General features: G+C 38.0%; 1 protein-coding gene across 1 annotated transcript; it reads right to left on the reverse strand.

Moving 5' to 3' along the window:
• Positions 1-2,831: 2,831 nt before the first annotated feature.
• On the reverse strand, positions 2,832-6,991 carry LOC147908048 (uncharacterized). The gene is made up of 2 exons (XM_087411486.1): positions 4,378-6,991; positions 2,832-4,310 (listed from the first exon to the last, which is right to left on the reverse strand). The coding sequence occupies exon 1, from the start codon at positions 6,840-6,842 to the stop codon at positions 5,352-5,354; it is 1,491 nt and encodes a 496-aa protein (XP_087267612.1). The 5' UTR covers positions 6,843-6,991; the 3' UTR covers positions 2,832-4,310; positions 4,378-5,351.
• Positions 6,992-20,896: the final 13,905 nt, after the last annotated feature.

The raw sequence follows: 20,896 nt of genomic DNA on the forward strand, positions 1-20,896 counted from the left end.
AATAAAAATATTTGGATTTCGTTTAAGCCTAGTGACGTCTTCCTTGTAGATCGCGGTTTTTGAGATGCGAAAATCTCAGAAAACAGTCATAGCAAAAATGCCAGAATATGCCGATAATTCTTCCTTTAACTACTTGGACCACTGCTCCTTTAACTATTGATCAAGCAAATCGATCGCATCTTATAACAAAAAATCGTTGCGTTGTCATCAACGAAAGAGTGAAAAAAATGTTCAAATACTTTAATAAAACGATCCAAAATACGACAATTCCAACTCTGTTTGATTATTTTAAGATCACATTACTCAATTTAACATTTACGCCACCAATTATATCAAATATTGATCATCTCATTTCAGAAAGAATGATTTCTTTTTTAAATAAAGGAAATGCTTTATCTCAATAGGTTTACGAAAAAAATCTGAACGCTGGAAGATGAACTTTTAAACGTATTGAGATCTCTGAAATAGACTTTTCCATGAACTTAATGATGATCAGATTTGTCTGTATGTTTGTGTGGTACTTCATCAGATAAAAATGGCAAAAAGTTATTACGCTGATCATAATAAACAATCAGGTGATATTAAATTTATTGCAAAAGAATCTATATATATATTGACTTTACGAAATATTCAATACCAGTAGATCCTCAGAATAATATATTATTCAAAGCTCGATATTGCATTCTAGGTACTCGAATTCTATAAAATACTTTGTATATTTACTGGTTGATAAAATAAAAGGAGGAATTGGTGCTATTATTGGGCACACTTGTGTATGCAAAGTAGATCACGTGTTGTGGGATGTTGTTTTCATGTTGCAACACTGGTGTGATTTTTTGGTAAAGCTCGATTTCAAGAGAATATGGCAATTCCTGCTCTATTCTTAGACGATTATTTTGAGGAAAAATCATCATTAATGTCATCAGATTCTGATGAAATGCACATAAATTGTAAATTCAATCACATTTCATCTATACCATGCACACACATATTCACATATACACACATATACGTATACATACGTGTGCACGCACGCATGGCAGAGAAGATTTGAAGTCGCTAATTATTACAGAAATAGTAACGAAGTGTCCTGATCTGTCAAGGGATGCTAGGCGGACTGTACCTTCACCCGGTGCATCCTGGATAGTGCTAAAGTAGTCTTTATATGAAGAATATCAACTTACGTTTCAAGCTAAAATCATCATTTTTTTACATGTTAAATGTAGATATGAATAATGTCATTTTTTATTATATTTAAGTCATTCTAGCAATGTTCCCATCACTTCTCTTACAAACGATTGTTATTTCCTGTTTTCTGAGGACCAAACAATGATTTTTCTAGGTTTATTTAGGTGTGGCTTGGGGACGAAAATCGACCCATTTTTAACATTTTCCTTTGTAATGTAAATGTTAAAATCGCTTAATATGATTGATATATTAGCAATGATCTAATTTTCTTTTTTAAAAAACTAATTTGTTCACCAAAAAATTTTTAAATTACTGTTAGAATCCGGTGAAAATAAATTGACGATACACTGATTGTTACAATATATGATAGTAACAATTAACAATTAAAACTAGAAATAACAGAAGAAGTAAGAGTGAAATATGTGATATATAAAACGACCGTTACAGTTTTAGTAAAACAATAAGTTACATTATTAAGTATGTAAAAAATAATAAATAAAATGCCAATTTGATCTAACACTGGTTATTCGTGTGTATTTATTACCATTTATTCAAAGTGAATATTATAACATATACGTTTCGAACTACGGTCAAGATCCTCTTCAGTAGAGAAATTTACTTAAACTATTAATTATAAACGTATGAAAAGAAGAGCATAAAAAACCACCGCACAAGTTATAGTTTGTGATATTTAATTATTAATTATTAATTACATTAATTAAAACATTAGACGTTTCGGCCACAATCTGGCCATCTTCAGTAAATTCACAATATTCTTAAAACGCAGAGTTACATATAGCTGACATTAAATTCAACCGTCGTATGATATAATTATATAAACGTGTTCTTTCATATGTGAAGATGCTTCGTACAATAATATTACATCGCCAATTGTCATATCACGAAAAGAACGAGAATTTCCAGATTCTAATTTAACAAATTTGTGTATCATTAATATCTTCTAATATGTAAGCATAGAATCGTTACCTGTTTTACAGCAAAAAAATGTAATGATGAATCTCAAGTACATCCTTTGCACAGATGGAAATTTGTCGTGATATTGTGTGATATGTTGTTATTTGTCATATCATATATTTTACCACTATTTATATATATGAGTCAAAGGTTTAGAAAATTCTAGAATTATTTATTAAGTGTGAGAGAGATCTTTCTTAAGAAGAGGCAGATAAACATCAGGCAAACCTTCAGTGTCATTTTCCTTATTGGCCTTTTAGTCACCACTTATTTGGCCTTTTATGTAATATCATTTCAGAAATTCTTCTTTTCAATTAATGATTGTTCTGTGTCTAAAATTCTTATGTTATCCCAATCCAATTCATGCATCTCATTCAACTGATGTCGTGAAACCACTGACATCTCGGAAGTGGATTTTCTTATATCAGCCTTATGTTCTTTTATACGAGTTTTTAATTTCCTTTTTGTTTGGTCAACATAAAAAGATTCACAATTTAAACAATTAATTTTGTAGACTACTTCACGATGGTCATCCTTAAGCAAAGAATCTTTTCCAGTTTTTATAAATGTATTCATTTTATTGATAGGTTTATAAGCTATATTAAAGCCATGAATATGTGAAAGTTTTTTGAATTTCTCAGATGCTTAAGTATGGTATCGTGAAAAACTTTTTCTTTGAATTAGCATTAGAATCACATTCGTTATTATTTTCCTCACGATTTTGATCTAAATTAGTTCTACTTTCCAAGGTTTTTATTCTATTTTTTATTGTTGAAAATATAAATTTAAGAGGATAACCATTACTTAAAAGAGTATGAATTAAATCAGAGATGTTTTTTTCATGAAATTTAGGATGGGATAAAAGCAAAATTCTATCTAATTACTCAATAATTACGCCCCTTTTATGTACTAACGGATGATTCGAAAAATAGTTTAAATATCTCCCAGAATTAGTAGGTTTTTTATAAATATTGAAGATAATTCTTCCTTCTTGTCTCATTAATTTTACGTCTAAAAAATTTATGTCGTTTTCATCGTCAAAGTCAACAGTAAATCTAAGCCTTTCATGATATGAGTTAAACAATTCCAGAACTCCTTCAACCTGTCTTTATGCAGCGCTAACACAATGTCATCCACATAACGGAAATAAAAAGACGAGATAATATTATTAGTAGTAATAATTTCTTGTTCTAAGTCTTGTAGAACTATATTCGCTAATATAGGGGACAAAGGAGAGCCCATTAGCATGCCAAAAATCTATCTAAATATTTTTTTATCAAATTAAAAAAATGTAGAGTTAATTATAATCATAATTGCTTTAATAAACTCATGTACAGAAATCGAAGTCTTATTTTCAATCAAGTTCCACCTACGTTCAATGCTTTTTAATACTAAAAATGCTTTTAATACTTTTAATACTAAATAAATTTAATACTATACAATGCTTTTTCATACTTTTAATACTTTAAAATCGGTCGGAATGTTCGTATACATGAAGACCACGTCGAATGATATAATACTAAAATTTTTATCGATTATCTTTCCATTGAGTTTATTTATCAAATCAAAACTGTTTTTTATTACATAACTAAAATTCTTTTTATTATTATCTATGATTTCTTTTAAGAAGGTCGCCAGTAGATAAAAAGCACTGTTAATGCAGCTAACTATCAATCTTAGAGGATGACTTTCCTTATGAATTTTTGGCAGACCATAAGAACTCGGAAGTTCGCCGTCCGATACAATTTTTTGTATAAATTTAGATCGATGAATCCCTTGTTTTTCCAATTTTTTAGTAAGTTACCGATTTCAGAAGTTATTTTATTAATGGGATCTTTATTTATTAAATTATACAAACAACAAACAAGATACAAAAAGAGCATAAAGAACCACACCACAGGTTATAATTTGTGATATTTACTTATTATTATATAAATTAAAACATTAAACGTTTCGGCCACAATCTGGCCATCTTCAGTAATACAATAGTCTTCATAAACCGCAAAAATACATTTAGTTGAAATTAAATTCAACAGTCCATTGTTGTAATAAAAATGACATGTTCTTTTTAGTGTGCAGATGCTTCGTACAAAATGTTATAACGCCCATAGTCATATCAAGAAGTGTAGAACAAGAATTTCCAGATTCTAATTAAATTTAAATTTATATGTCATTAATTTCTCCTATTCGAATATAAAGAATTATAATCGTTACCTGTTTTACAGCCAAAAAACTGAGCGAAGAATATCAAATGACACTTTCACACAATAAGACTTTCTTCATGACATTATGTGTTGTTGTTTGTTATATCGCGTATTATACCACTATTTATACGCCTGAGTCAAACAAATTAGAAATTTCTAGAGTTATTATTGAACAGAAAAAGAAATCTTAAGAAAAGGAAAATAAATATCTGGCAGACTTTCCGTGTCACTTTGTTTATTGATACCTCTTATTTGTCTTTTTATGTGTATCATTTCGGAAATTCTTCTTTTTATTAAAGATTGTTCCTTGTCTAAAACTTTTATGTTTTCCCAATCTAACTCATGCATCTCGTTCAAACGGTGACGTGAAACCACTGAAATTTCGGAAGTTGATTTTCTTAAATCCGCTTTATGTTCTTTTATCCGAGTCTTTAATTTTCTTTTTGTTTGGCCTACATACGACGAATCACAATTTAAACAATCGATTTTGTAGACAACTCCACATTGGTCATCCCTGGACAAAGGATCTTTCCCCGTCTTAATAAATGCATTCATTTTATTCATGGGTTTGTAAAATCATGAACATGTGAGAGTTTTTTAAACTTTTCCGACACTTTGCTCAAATACGGCACCACAAGAAATTTCTTTGAATTAATATTAGAATCAATTTCTTTATTACATTTTTTACTTCTATTTTGTAATGTCTTAATTCTATTTTTTATTGTTGCAAATATAAACTTTAAGGGATAACCGTTATTTAAAAGAATGCGAATTAGTTCCGTGATGTTTTTTTCCTGAAATTTAGGATGGGACAAAAATAGAATTCTGTCCAGTTGCCCAATAATAACTCCCCTTTTGTGTGTTAACGGATGATTGGAATAATAATTTAAATACCTCCCAGAATTGGTAGGTTTTTTGTACATATCAAAGATGATGTTTCCTTCTTGTTCAATTGATTTAACATCTAGGAAATTTATGCCATTTTTATCGGTCAACGGTGAATTTAAGCCTTTCGTGATATGAATTAAATAATTCTAAAATTTCCTCAACCTTTTCCTCATGTACCGCTAATACGATGTCATCCACGTAACGAAAGTAAAACGGTGCCTTAATGTTATTCTTGGTAATAATTTCGTGTTCTAAATCTTGTAAAACAATATTTGCCAGTATCGGAGACAAAGGAGAACCCATGCGCAAGCCAAAAATTTGTTTAAAAATTTTTTTGTCAAAGATGAAAAATGTGGAATCAATAATGATTGTGATTGCCCTGATGAACTCTTGCAGAGGAATCGAAGTCTTGCATCCAATAAGTTCCCATCTACGCTCAATACTTTTTATAACTAATTCAGTCGGAATGTTCGTGTACATAGAGATTACATCAAAGGATACAATACTGAAATCATCATCGATTACTTTGCCGTTAAGTTTATGTATCAAATCTAGACTATTTTTTACATGACTGAAATTTGTTATGTTATTCTTGTCAATAATGTCTTTTAGGAAAGTCGCCAGTGGATAAAAAACGCTGTTAATGCAACTAATTATTAATCTTAGAGGGTGACCTTCTTTATGGATCTTTAGCAGTCCATAAGCTCTCGGCAGTTCACCGTCCGAAACATGCAATTTTTTGTATAAACTTGAATCGATATAACCTTTATTCTTCCAAAATTTCAGTAAATTCACAATCCCCGCAGTTATTTTATTTGTAGGATCATTTTTCATTAATTCGTACGTAGTGCGATCGTTGAGATTCTCAAAAATTTTTTCTTTGTAACTATTCCGACACATAATTACAATGGTATTTCCTTTGTCCGCTCTAGTAATCAATAATTCCGGATTTTCTGAGATGAATCGTTTGACCTCCCCTACACCTTCCTTCAAAACAATGTTCTCAAAAGATTTTATATCACCTTTCTTAATTGATTTCATGATACGAATGGATTCATTTCTGACATAATTTCGCGTTTCGTCGTCGGCTTTAAAAAGACTGTATTCTACGTGTTTTATAAATTCTTGTGTAATGTTTTTCTTGTTAATCATATTGTTCGGTAAATTGAAATGTTGGCCTAGTTGTAATACAATTTTTGCTTTTTCCGGTATCATAATGTTGCTAAGATTTTTCAGCCATTTTTCATTAGTGTTACATATATTAAATATTTCATTAAAACCGTCCGGAGCAATATTAATGTTGTGTGTTGAATAAATTTTTTCCGAATTCGTAACTTTCATTAGAACATTCTCAATTTTGAAAGGTGCAGACGAAGTACCCCCATCCATCTCAGGATACACAATTTGTTTAATATTATAATTGATACTATTGACTTCCTGGCGGATGTGCTTGGCCCGCAAATAAAAAATTTTTTTGCTAATTCTATCTATTTCTTTGTTCCACATAATATCATAATTTATTTCCTGTCTTCGAAAGAAAGAACCAGCTATGTTATTAGGAAGAATTTTCTCAATGTCTCTGCACATGTTAATTAATTCGAATTTTATTTTGCCGAGATGTTTGTAGGCATCCTGTAATTCTACCCTTAAGTATTTGAATATAAATTTATGTTTTATTCTATCGATTTTTTCTTTCGAAGATTGGAACAACCTATCACTATCACTACGTGTGAATTTATACATGTGACTAGGAATTAACCGTTCCCTTAGGTTTTTAAGAAAAATATTTGCAATCGTGTGTATAAATTTGCTCTGTGCGTTCGTACACATTTCTTTAGAAGCAAACATGCATGCCGACCAAAATTACATTCGATGAAATTAAAAAATTGCAGTAATTTACACATATTAATGCTCGTGTAATTCAAATATAAGTTAAAAAATTTTTTTCACGTGGTTATCAATTTAACAAACAAGATACAAAAAGAGCATAAAGAACCACACCACAGGTTATAATTTGTGATATTTACTTATTATTATATAAATTAAAACATTAAACGTTTCGGCCACAATCTGGCCATCTTCAGTAATGAAGACTATTGTTATGAAGACTATTGTATTACTGAAGATGGCCAGATTGTGGCCGAAACGTTTAATGTTTTAATTTATATAATAATAAGTAAATATCACAAATTATAACCTGTGGTGTGGTTCTTTATGCTCTTTTTGTATCTTGTTTGTTAAATTGATAATCACGTGAAAAAAATTTTTTAACTTATATTAAATTATATGTGGTCTTGAGAATATCATACATTTTCTCTCTATAATTTTCCCGATTCATAATTATTATAGTATTATCCGCTCTAGTTATTAAAATGTCAGAATTCTCTGAGATGAATCGCTTCACTTCCTTTACACCTTCATATATAATCCTATTCTCGGAAGATTCAATGTTTTGTTGTCACAGTTCTTTATTGACTTAAGTATTTGAAATGTTTCGTTCCTAACCATTTTACACAATTCATCATCAGCTCTGAAAAGATTATATTCAACATGTTTGATGAACTCAAGTATACTCCTTTCTTTGCCGACGACATTATTAGGTAAGTTGAATTGCTGACCTAATTGCAATATAACTTTGGCTTTCTCTGAAATTTCAGTATTACTGAGATTTATTAGCCATTCTTCGTTAGTACTCGTTATTTCAAAATTTGTGTTGAATCTGTCCGGATCAATATTAATTTTATAAGATGATTGTATTTCATTAATCGTCGTATTTTTAGTTGAAATTTTCTTTAATTTCAACGGTGCACTAAAAGTATCACCATTCATCTCAGAGTCTAATTGCATTATATTATAGTTAATATTCTCAATTTTCGATTTTTCTCTACACTTATGACTAGCTCGCAAGTTTTTGATTTTATTGGTAATCCTATCCTGTTCCTTTCGCCACATTATGTTGAAATTAGTTTCTTGTCTACGAAAGAAAGAATTAGATATATTACTTGGTAGAATTTTTTCTATCTGTCTACATATGCTGAACATTTCAAATTTTACTTGTTCAAGATGTTTATAAACGTCTTGTATTATAATTCTACCCGATATTAAATATTATATAATAATATTTAAAAATAAAATTGTATTTAAGTCTATCAATTCTTTCTTTCGAAGAATGGAACAGCTTATTATTATCTTTTCGTGTAAATTTGTACATATGATTAGGAATTAGCCGTTCCTTCAGACACTTTTTTAAAAATTGTATTCGTATTCTTGTGTTAATATTCGTCGTATAAGTTCTTATACATTTCTTTAATAGCCAACATACTTGTAATCCGAAATTAAATTTAATAAATTCGAAAAAATTCGTTATGTTACACATGTTAATGCTCGTGTGATTAAAATACATCCTAAAAACAATTGGCGGTGTAATATTATTGTACGAAGCATCTTCATATATAAAAGACACGTTTATATAATTATATCATACGGTTGAATTTAATATCAGCTATATGTAACTCTGCGTTTTAAGAATATTGTGAATTTACTGAAAATGGCCAGATTGTGGCCGAAACGTCTAATGTTTTAATTAATGTAATGATAATTAAATATTACAAACTATAACTATAGTGCGGTGAAAAATACTTTTTAAAAAATTCTAAAAAAATTCAAAAAAATTTTCCAAGGACTTTATGAGAAAAAAAAAAGGGGTTTTTTTGCAGTTTTCAAAAAATTAAAAATATTTGAAAAAAATTTTTTCAAGACCAATTTTAAATTTTTTAAAAAATTATCTTTTAATTTTTTGCAAAATTGAAAAGGGGAAAAGGACTTTTCGACTCGTTTGTCCTCTCTACCTTCCCATGAATATTTAAAACGAATTTTCCCCAACTCATTAACAGATTGAGAGAAAAAATCTTTTGTTTTTTCAGCTTAGTTTTTGTTTTTAATAGGCCCCTCTTGAAAAAAATTTTTTTGGGAAAAATTGTTTTTCGAAAATTTTATACTTATCCAATAGTAGGTATACAGTGGCGGTTCAACCCCCACCCCCTCTGGGGGGGCCCGGGGGGGGGGGGGAATACCATGGCGGGGGAAAGGGGGGCGCGGGATTACTGATAGGGGGGGGAAGGAGGGGGGCCCCCGGGAGTCTCCCCAAAATCGGTGTTTACTGATATGATAAGTCCCACCTGCTATTTTTGTTTAACTGATAGATGATACGTATCCCCTTTTTTGGGGTGGTGTCACGTATTTTGGGGACCCCGCCATCCAACACCCATCCCCCCCGGCAAAAGGGCCCCCCCACCCCGCCGCGTGACCCCGCTTCCACCCCTAAAAAAAAAAAAACCCCAATCCCCCCCCCAACATTCACCCTAAAAAATGCCCCACAAAAAAGTTTTTTTTTGTCTAAAGTCGGTGGCACTCACGTTAAAAGGGGCTGCTAAAAAAACCCCCCTTCAAGGGGGATAAAGAAAAACCCCTACTGCTTCCCCTTTTACTTTTCTTTTTTAAAAAAAGTCAAAAGGGGTTGATAATGATTTTTATCTAGAAAACCCCGTGAACGGGGACCCTTCCGAGGTTAAAAGGAGAAAAGGGGAATAAATTTTTTTTTTGGTAAAAGTTTCGATGACACGTCCCGACCCCTGCAACCCAATAGGAAGGGTAAAAAAGGGAAAAAAATTTTAAAATAAATATATAATATCATAACCCGGGGTCTCAGTTACGTTTCAAAAATTCCGGAATCGCAAAAAGTGTAATGCGAAAAGTAGGCGGATTCAAAAAAAGGGGTTGGGACGGGGAGGTGTAAACCCAAAAATTTTTTTAAAAGCATTGGAAATAGAATTTGGGACAAAGGCGATGTAGTTTTTCGGAATATCGGTAAATTGAGGAAAATCGACTTAGAATATTTAAAATTTATGGGAACTTTTCGCGAATATTAAGACAAGTGTTTGAAAGGGGGAATTTAGTTTTTGGAGATATAACAACCAAGAGGGGGCCGACGAAAAATTTCCGGGGGGGCGATAGGGGGATGTGCTGGGGATATGACAGTAGGAAATGGACGCGTAAAAATTGGGGGCCTTTTTCAGAAATTCGTACATTGTGCTCGTAAAAAACTTTGTAATCCAAATTTTATTATAACCGGGGGTTTTTTTAACCAAATGCCCATCATGCAATAAAAGCTCCCCTTAAAAGGGGGAAGGAATGTCTCATGCAGGGTGTTGACCCCGGTTTTTTGGGGGGGGAAAAGACGGCAGGTCGTGCCAAATCCAGATTTTTTGCCCCTTTTTTTTCTCTGGCAGCCTATCCCCCACTTTCCCCCCTTTAAAAAAACAGGAAAAAACCCAGAGCGAGGGGAACGCGAACTGCGGAAAACACCCCAACCAGTCGCTACTCTGGAATTTTTTCTTTTTGGCTGCAACAGTGCACAAACCCCAAAAACCCGGCTCGAGAGCTTTGTCCACCAAAAGGTCCCGCCTCACCTTTGGGAAAAACCCCAACCATGGTGGCGAGGATCGCGCGTCGCGGGTAAATTTTGGAATTGGAAAACCTTTTCCCCGTCCCCCTTGGGGTGGGGGTTTCGAGTGGCGAATAGCCGAGGGCACGAACTTTTCCTTGTCTGGAAGATCGTGCCGCGTTTGAGAGCCTATTTACGGGGGGGGTGATAAACTCTAATCACACAAAACCCCGGGGTTTTTTAAAACGCGGAGAAAAGCTCGGCGAGTGCGACGCTGTAGAAAACCGGGGTGTCAAATTTTAACACCGCTTCAATGGCTTTTTTCGACAAGGAAAACGTGCTAAAAAGGGGATAATTAAAAAGAACGCGAGATTTTGAAAAACCCATATGCGCAGGGGTTTCGAGGCCCGGGGGGCCGGGAACCGGGGCCCTATCCTAGCTCGCCCCAAATTCCCGGAACGCGACAGGGGGTGGGATTTCGCAAAACCTCAATTTAAGTGAATTTTAAAACCAAAACCCCAAAGGGGAAAGCGGGATCCATCGAGTGCCACGAGAAATGCGACAAACCCCAGCGGGGGTCAGGGTTTTTCCCAAAGGGGCAAGGGTGTTTCGCGTGATCGGGCGCCACTCTGTACCCCCAAAAAAGCATGTAAATCGAGAACCCCTCAAAACCCCTTAAACCCCCAGTTTAAAACTTCAAGTAAATTTCCCCAAAGCCCCAAAAACTTCCGAAATTCGAAGGTTGGGAACGGGGTACGACCCCCGCTAAAAGAAACAAAAAAAGCCCCTTTTTTCTTTTTGCAGCCCCACCAATGAAAAGAAGGAAGCATGTCAATCTCCGAAAACCCACAACATTCACCCCAACGCCCCCTTGACCCTTTGCGTGGATAAAAATCTACCCCCCCCTTTTAAGTTTTAAAATTACTAAAACGAGACGGGAAAAATTTTTGTATGGGGGTATAAAAAAAAATAGTCAAAAAAAACAGAAAAAAAAATAGAAAAATTTCTTTTTTATTTGTAGTCCCCCCTTTCTTCATTCGTGCAAAAAAATTTCAGTTGCATAAAATGGCTCCCCCCAAAATCAACACCGGCCCCTCCGTTTTCCGACGAAGACAAAAAGGGGCCCCCAAAATTTGAAAACTAAAAATCGAAAGGGGGCCGTTCATCGTCCCGCCGTCTGGAATGCGTTTTAAAGACAAAAACCGAAAAGGAAGATCCCCTTTTCCCTACGCGTTTAACCCATGACGCGTTTTATATAGGCTACTTCGTGCGATGTGCGTAGGAAAAATTTTTTCATCGTTCATTCCGCCGATGAAAAACGGTTTTCGGGGGTTTCCCCGTAAAAACTCAACATTGCGCTTTCGCGTAAAAATTTTGTATCCCCCCAAAAATGCCCATGGAAACGTTTTCAAAAAGAAAAGGGGGGCCCCACCGTAGCGCTTTTTCCCCCTGCAAAAACCGTTCGCCCGGGGCAAAAAGCGGGTTCGCGACCATTGTCATCTCCCCGGTAGTTTTTCGTGGTCCAGCACATTCAATTGGGAAAATTTTAAAATTAAAAAAATTCTTTTTAAAATTCCAAAACGTATTTACCAAATTTTTCAGCTTTCGACGCGCATTTTAAATTTTAAAAATTTTTTTCCCCCGTAGGTTTACATGTAATATTACCGTTTAAATAAGAAAAAAAATTTTTATTCCCTAAATGCGATACCCAAAAAACACAAATAAAAAATTTTTAAAAAAAAATTCCCCAAAAAAAGATTTTTTTTTTTTTTTCAATTTTTTAAATGCAATTTTTGATAATTGGCGTCGTATCTCGCAAAAAATTTAAAAAAATTGTAGGTTTTTCCGAATTTTCCAAAATTTAAAAATTAAAAAATTTAAAATTACTCACAAAAAAAAGGTTTCTTTCCGTACGAGTACATTGTTGCTCGAAAAATTGGGGGCAGGACACCCCCTTACCCCCCCGCGCAATTTTAATTTTTCAGTCGTTGAGCGAACATTATCCGAGAGCGTTACGCTCACCCCCCCAAACCATCGGAAGAAAATTCCCATTCGAACGCTCGGGGAGTACGGTATCTGTACAAAAAACGGGCCCCTTTTTTTTAGCAGACATTTTCGAAAATTTCCGCAATACCAAAATCGCTTTACTGTCCATCCCCCCTTTTTATTTACATTGGGTTTCACGGGGGCCGCCATGCTGAAATATACCCATAATTTTTGAGTTGTCACCGCATTGATGGGGTTTGTTCATCGGGGGGCGGTAAAAAACCGCGGCCCGTCAATGCCCGCATTTTCCCCCCGGCAAAAACAATACATGTTTCGTTCGCCCCCTCGAAACTCCCCGTCGTAACTTGATGTACTCGATGTGAATAATCTGTGGGGATGGGGATTTTAAAAACCTTTTTACCTACTAAAATTTTTTGGGGGTCGAAGACCCTGAAAATTTTTCCGTGAGCGCGATCGCCCCGGGTTTTTAAACCTCCGGGGTTTTTTTCCTCGAGGTCGTCTCGATCCCGCACATCTCCCCAACCCCCCCTACACACAAACCTACCTTTCTCCCCCAACGCGCGAAAAACCCCCCGGGAAAGCGCGAAGAAAATTTTCTAGGGGTTTGTACTTTTAAAAAACGTTACTCACCTTTTATCAAAACCTGCAGCAATATATTCGTCCGGTCTTGGGGGAAAATAAAGACCCATCGGTGCTACAATTCGCAAAATCCCATGCCCCTGCGTTAAATTTAACTCAAAACACAATTTAGAACTTTTGCGAAAAAAACGATTTCAAAAAAAAAATTTTTTAAGCAATGCCAACGAAAAAAATTTGGTAAGACCAGGGGGAAATTCGAAAACCCCGTTGATGTAAATTAAAAAACCCAAAAGGGGGCGGAAAGGTACGGCCGGGGGAAAAAAGCGAAAATTTTTAAGCCGCGGGGGTTTTTGGGGGAAATTTGTTTTCCGTCGAAAAGTGAAAATCGAGGTAAAAATTTAACAAGCCGTTTTTCCCCGGGGCCCCGGGGCATACTTGATTAAAAATCTTTTGAAAATTTCATCCAAAAAAAATGTCACCGTTTTTCCCCCGAAAAAGAAAAATCATTCCCCCCCGTACCCCCTTTACAAAAATGCGAAATTTTTTTCGAGTCTATGAACGGGGATATCTAGATTCGACACAGCGATTACCGGGGAGAAAACGCTTTCGATATCCTCTCGCGAAAAAAAAGTCCCCGGGGCCCGATGAATGAGAACAACTTTTTTTAAACCGAATTTTTGGACTTAGAGCGAAAATGTACGGGGGTGAGTTTTTAGGGGAAAGGGGCTTAAAAAAAAGGGGAAAGGCTAAAAAATAACGTCGTAGCGCGAAAAATAACTTTTGACGTTTAAACCCGGGGTTTGAAAAAGAATTGAAAGACTCGCCGTCATCGGTATACGTCAATTTTTCCCGGGTTACACGATACCAATCAAACCCTCTGGGGCCATCAAAAGACAACGAAAACTTTGTCCAAATCGCCCCGGGGCTTCCCCGGGGAATTGGGGTACCTTTTTTTAAATTTTTGTTTTTGTAAATTTTATTTTTTGCAAAAGTTTTTCTATTGTATTTTACATTTTTTTTTTCTTTAACAAGTATTTTTTTTTTGGGGTTTACGTTTTTTATACTTTCATAAATCCATATCACTTTTTTTTTAATTTAAAAAAATTTTATTATAACTAGTACTAATTTTTTTTCCCTTACTTTTTACCTCATTTTTTTTTTTGTATCCCAAAAAACGAAGAAAAATATGATGATGAGAGGAATGGGAAATAAAAAATATTGATTTTTTTTTATTTTATTTTTTATATTGATTTTTTTTATTTAAAAAAAAATTTTAAAATAAAAAAAATTTTTTTTTTGTACCAAAAATTGTGCGTTTAAAACAAACCCCCAACCACTTGACGACCTTGTCTCCATTCCTGTGCAACTTTCCCACGAATCGGGGTTTCGGGGGTACGCGAGGCAACTTTTTCTCGAAAAAACAAAACCAGCGGGGTTTTTTTCCCCAAAATTTTTCTTCGAGTAGAGGGGTTCCGGGGGTACGCTGTACTTAACGTCGTAAAAACCCCCAAAATTTGGCCCCAATTTGGCCCCTTTCCCCCTTTCTCAAAAATTTTTTGTACTTGCTCCGCGTCCCAAAACCCCCCCCTTTTTTGAATTTTTGCTGGCCCACGTTTTTTATCACGTAACCCCCGGGGGTCCAAGACCCTTTTGGGGGCGATGGGGGGATTTACGGGGCGGTCGCATGCCGATAGGCGATTTTTTCCCCCCTTTTTTAAAATCTGTACGAGACGGGGAAAAGCTCGCGATCCCTTAAAATTCCCTTTTTAAAGTGTAAACTTTTTTCCCATCGCTTTTGACGTTTTTTTTAAACCCTTTTCGCCTATCGCGTTTCCCCAAACCGAATACGGAATATTTTTAACTTGGGGTTTTTTTTTTTTCAATTTTTTTTCTGCACAGGGGATTTTTGAAAACCCCCCTTCCCCCCCCCTTTTTAAAAATTTTTAGGACATTCCTTTTTGCTCAATTTAAAACTAAAAAATAGCCCCCCGCTCGCTTCCATTCTTGCTCTTGGGGTTTTACCCCCCGCAAAACTTGCTCAACACATCGATGAGGGAAAAATTGTAGTGTTGGTTTTTTTTTTAAGGGGCTCTTTTACGAACGCTCTCGACGTATAAACCTCCAAATCACCCCTTCCTCGAACTATGACGCGTCTTCGTGGAAAATTTCTTCTCGCCGGAGCGTGCAATTCCTCGACGAGTCGGCGTCTCTCGGAGCTAATTTTTCTCTTTTCGCTGGATTTCTTTTTCATGATTCGACGTGTAATACAAAGGACAAAAGTATTTTTTTTCTCGCTGACGCTACTCGACTGACTCGTTTCTTCGATACGCGATTTAATTTATAATAAGACCGGCTTCGCAAAGTTCTTCGATAATCGACAGCATCTCGTTGTCGTGAGCGTTGCCCGCTCGGTGCGAAGCGTCGAGCAATTGTAGACGATCCAGCTCGTTGGGATCGTCCCAGTGCACGTAATCGATCGCGTTGTCATTTAATGTCATTGCATGAGGTAATCCCTTTCTAGATTTCTTCTTCTGTTTCTTGGGTGTGATCGACATCAACGACGCGATTACGTATTTGTACTTGTATCCCCTATTGCTCAATAATCGGCCCTGCGAATGATGCTTGTGTTTGTGCGCATTCGTCGCCAGCAGCATGCTCTTGTACTTGTTCATATCGTCTTCCGTGTAAAGGAAATCGTCGGGAATTCTCTTGAAAATTAATTCGTAAAGATCGAGTGAACCGGCGTATCGTACGCTGTCGATAATTATGTTGTCAGCATCATCCATGTCGAAACGTTTATTGCCAAACATCAATCCATCCTTTTGTAGGTAAACGCCGTATACATAATCTAGACCACTCTTCTGTTTATCTCGCGCTCCCCTCAGGACAGTCTCGACGTACTTTTGACCCAGTGGACTCAAGCCGGCTTGTAACGCCTCTCGACCTTCCGACGTTTGCAACTGATTTTGAACCTTTGTTGTTAGCGAGTCTTCCGTCGTTTCGAAAACGTTATCCAACGATTCTATCGTCGGTACGATCATCGTACGCGGAGTGGAGGTTGTCGGCTGTACACGATCATGCGATCAATCATCGGATTTATCCGGAATCGTGGAACGCTCGAACGTCTCACTCTCTTTCTTTCCCTCTTCCTCCTCCTTCTCCTCTTCTTCTTCCTTCCTCTTGCGCTTGGAGGCAGACGCTGCGCCATCGTCGCGCGACTGTCTCTTTATCGCGTGCACTTTATCGGAGCTATCAACGATTTGTCGCAGCGGATAATAGGCTTAAAATGTCTGTCCAATGCCATGTCTTCCTCGATTCTACCGATTTTCAGAGCGCGATGTTTCTTGCGGATCGATTCGCTCGTCTTCTCGATCTCTTTCGCGATTTTTTCACGCTCGCGCACATCAGCCATGTTCGTCTCTGGCGAAGTATCAACGACTAGTCACGTTACAGTATTGCGAACTCGTTAAATCCCTTTCTGTATCTCCCGCCTTTAAGCGCACTATCTTTGTCAATTACTAAAAATTCATTTTTTTTTTTGCCAACAGTCGCGGCACAACGTGCAAAATTCGTCGTAAGACATTCGTCGGTGTTCACGTATTCATTGTAAACGTGTTTCAAGTTGGTACAATCCTGTTTGAACAGGATCAGCAGGTTCGCGTTGTCGCGTATCAGATGTTTAGGTATCCTCGCGTACGTCTGACAAAGATAGAAGCAGTCAACGTTCGCGTGGCGACCCATCGAAAAGTATTCTCTCACCGCATCCTGCTTGTCGCATGCCACGTCATCAAAGATAAAAATAGAATTTGGACGCGCCTCGTTCGGTGGAACGATGTCGCTATTATTGGAAAACGTAAAGTAACCGATTTCATCGATAGATGTAAATAAATTTTCGAGATATCGATACTTTGGCTGTTGCAGTGATTTCGAGTAGACGTACACGTTCTCGAAACGTACACCATTTGGACTCTCGAGCAAACTTATGAGAACGTTGGTTTTACCACAATTCGACGGGCCGCAAATGATCGCGCATATAGTACTCGGCAGCATTTCGCCGTGCTTGCGCTTCTCCGCACTGCCTCCCATCATTTGTGATTTCACGTCACAGTTTGTGACACGTATCATCAGCGGTTGCAGCACGAATTTCATGCTCACACTAAAGACTACGCGCTCTCGAACGATTATTTAAAGGCGTGCGAATCCGCGAATCACGCAGTAGCAAAATGTATCTCGCGCTGTGTCATCTTTCCGATATTCGAGATTTGAGCGCCGAGCAGTTACAATATATACCGAAGGTCGTACTCTTACGCGTGTACGGTGAATACATTGAACACGTCTGGGACAAGCTTCCGGAACACGTGAAGGCAGATTCGGAGGTTCGAACTTATCGTCGCTGCGACGAACACTACAATCAGTCGTGGCAGCGGACGCACATCGACGGCCCCACACCGAAGATAAAGGATTGTAGCGAATGTCGGCATCGCACGGCAGTCTGCTAAATCGAGCGATAAACGCGCTTCCTTTCTAGTTACATATTCCGGGTTACCAGTTTTGCGGTCCGGGCACTCGACTTACGAAACGATTAACCAGAGGTGACGCGGGCATAAATCCGCTGGACGCGGCGTGTCGAGAACACGACATTGCGTATTCTCGAAGCAACGATCTCACCCATAGACACACGGCGGACAAGGTACTCGCCGATAAAGCGCTAGGACGCGTCGTCGCGAGAGATTCGGCTCTGGGCGAGAGAGCCGCCGCAGCTGCCGTCTGGGCAGCGATGAAAGCCAAGACCAAGATCGGCATGGATATGAAACCGAAGAAGAAGACGACGAAGAAAAAGATGACGAAAAAGCGGATACTTCCGACGGCGAAACGAGGCGGTGCGTTACCGTTTCTACCAATGTTAGGCGCACTCGGGTCCTTGATCGGCAGAGCAGCCAGCGTGGCGAAAGCGGTAAACGATAGCAAAACCGCGCGACGTCAGCTCGAAGAGCTGCAACGTCACGATCGCGCGATGGAACAGGGTCGCGGACTGTATCTCGCTCCGTACAAATATGGACGCGGACTGTATCTCGGTCCATACAAACATGGACAGGGCGTAGCTGCAAAGAAAAAAAAACGTCAAAAAGATAAAAATGCCGTCTGGCGCAACTACCAATGTACAATTGAACGAACTCGCGAGACGTATGCGTGTGCCATACTTTAAAGGCGTTTTCATGCGTAACACGTTACCGACGAGCGGTGTGCGCCGAAACGAAAGTATCGTGAATCTGGACGATGCGACGGGGCCTGGTACTCACTGGGTAGCGTACGCGAAGAGGAACAATCGCGTCGTGTATTTTGACAGTTTCGGCAATCTTCGACCGCCTAAGGAACTGGTGCAATATTTCGAGAACGGTGCTACGACGATAGAGTACAATCGCACGTTCTATCAGACGCACGATCAAAGTTTCTGAGGACAGATGTGTCTGCAGTTTCTACAAACGGTAGACGAGCGTGAATTTAAAAAGCTCGACGAGGCGCTGTGAAATCTTAGTATTAGTCGAACGCTTTTTTCCGTCATGTCGTTGACGCTTACGCTGAGCGGAAAGAGCACCGTCCTCGCGGCGAATTACTTCCCCGCCATAGATTTGAGTGACAGAGATTACGAGCTCGGTTTGGCGATTTTTGAGACTTATCACACGATACCGAACGTGAACGAATCGAACAACAAATTTTATTTCGCCAAAGACGACGCGGAAATTACAATTCCCGAAGGTTCGTACGAAGTGCGAGATATAAATGAATTTCTGAAACGCGCGATTTTACGAAAACGTCCGCACCGCGACGCACTTGAAACCGTTGATGTAGTGCATGATGACAATAACAATAACACTGATGATGATGATGATGATGATGATAATGATGATAATGATGAGGGTGGAGAATACCCGATTACACTTCGCGCAAACTACAACACGATGAAATGTGAGTTTAGGTGTGCGTACAGAATAAACTTTGACAAGTCCAACAGCATTGGATCGCTGCTGGGATTCTCGTCGAAGCGTATACTGCAGCCGCAAAAGTGGCACGAACGTGTCGATCAACATAATGAATGTAAACGTTATCCGCGTAGAATGTAACGTGACCGCAGGTGCATACAGCAACGGCAAAAGCGTGCACACGATACATGAATTTTCGCCGAGCGTGGCGCCAGGATATAAGATATCGGAGAGGCCGACGCAAATCATTTACCTGCCGATCATCGCACGGAGTATTACAGATCTAACGATACGCATCGTCGATCAGAACGGACGATTGCTCGATTTTCGAGGAGAAGAGATCACCGTTAGATTGCACGTACGACGGCGACAGTAATAACGTGAGCGTGAGATGCTCGTGCTGAACGGAACGGAGCGTACGCAGAGAGATAATGCATCCTTTACAAGGTCGGTGACGCCACAGCTCGACAACACTCGCTCATCCAGCTGCATCAGGAAGAAAAAGAAGAAACTCAGCGCGACAAACGTTACATTTTTAAAATCTTTGGGATTCGCGGTGCGCAACATTTGAAATGACTGATATCTTAAACATTAAAGATGAGCCGATCTTCGACGATCGCATCGTCAAGATTGAGACTCACACGTACAGCCCGTTCGCCAACACCATGTTTGGACAGCGACGAAATAAGAATACCCATACAGCAACAAGATCTGTACACAGTGCCGTACGAAAGCTTTCTACATGTCGAGGGAAAACTGACGAAGAACAAAGTGGTCCAGGGTGCTCATGTGGCATTGGGAAATAATTACGTTCATTTTTGATGAGATTCGATATGAATTCAATGGTGGAGATTGACCGTAATAGAAATGTGGGTATAACTAGCACGCTCAAAAACTATAACAGTGTCATCCGATAGAAGCGTGATTCTACGGAATGCCGACTGGGATGCTCAGACTACTGCAGCCGGATATTTTAATTTCTGTGTACTGTGGATTTTGCGAAGATTACAAACGCGTGGTGATCAACGCTCGTCACGAGTTGATTTTAATACGAGCGCGCAACGACAACAATTGTCTGACGGGAGATCCGGCGATAGAGCCAACGCTCGAATTATTCAAAGTACAATGGCGAATGCCGCACGTGTTATTGAGCGAGATAAATAAGCTGTCGATGCTGCGCGCTTTGGAGAGCGAACGATATCTGAGCATGGCTTTTCGCTCGTGGGATCTGTACGAATTTCCACTCTTGCAGAGCACAACCAAGCATTCGTGGGCCATCAAGACGGCTACTCAACTCGAGAAGCCGCGCTACGTTATTTTCGCTATGCAAACAGGTCGAAAAAATGTCATGTCCGAGGATGTAAGTCGATTCGACGACTGCAAATTAACCAATGCGAAACTTTATCTGAATTTGGAATGTTATCCGTACGATGACTTGAATCTGGATTTTGACAAAAACAGATGTGCGATTCTGTACGACTTGTACGCGTGTTTCTGCAAGGGCTACTACGGATAGTATCTCGAGCCGAGTCTCACCTTTACAACTTTTTTACGTAATGGCCCATTCGTGATCATCGATTGCTCTCGACAGAACGAATCAGTCAAGAGTAGCACCGTGGACGTGCGATTAG

This window comes from Acromyrmex echinatior, chromosome 11, assembly GCF_024713525.1.
Source record: "Acromyrmex echinatior isolate Ae372 chromosome 11, ASM2471352v2, whole genome shotgun sequence".
In the NCBI taxonomy this organism is placed as follows: domain Eukaryota; kingdom Metazoa; phylum Arthropoda; class Insecta; order Hymenoptera; family Formicidae; genus Acromyrmex; species Acromyrmex echinatior.

What these genes read in the sequence shown, in the direction of transcription:
- LOC147908048 (XM_087411486.1), bottom strand. Translation starts at nt 6,842, where the DNA reads ATGTGCAGAGACATTGAGAAAATTCTTCCTAATAACATAGCTGGTTCT.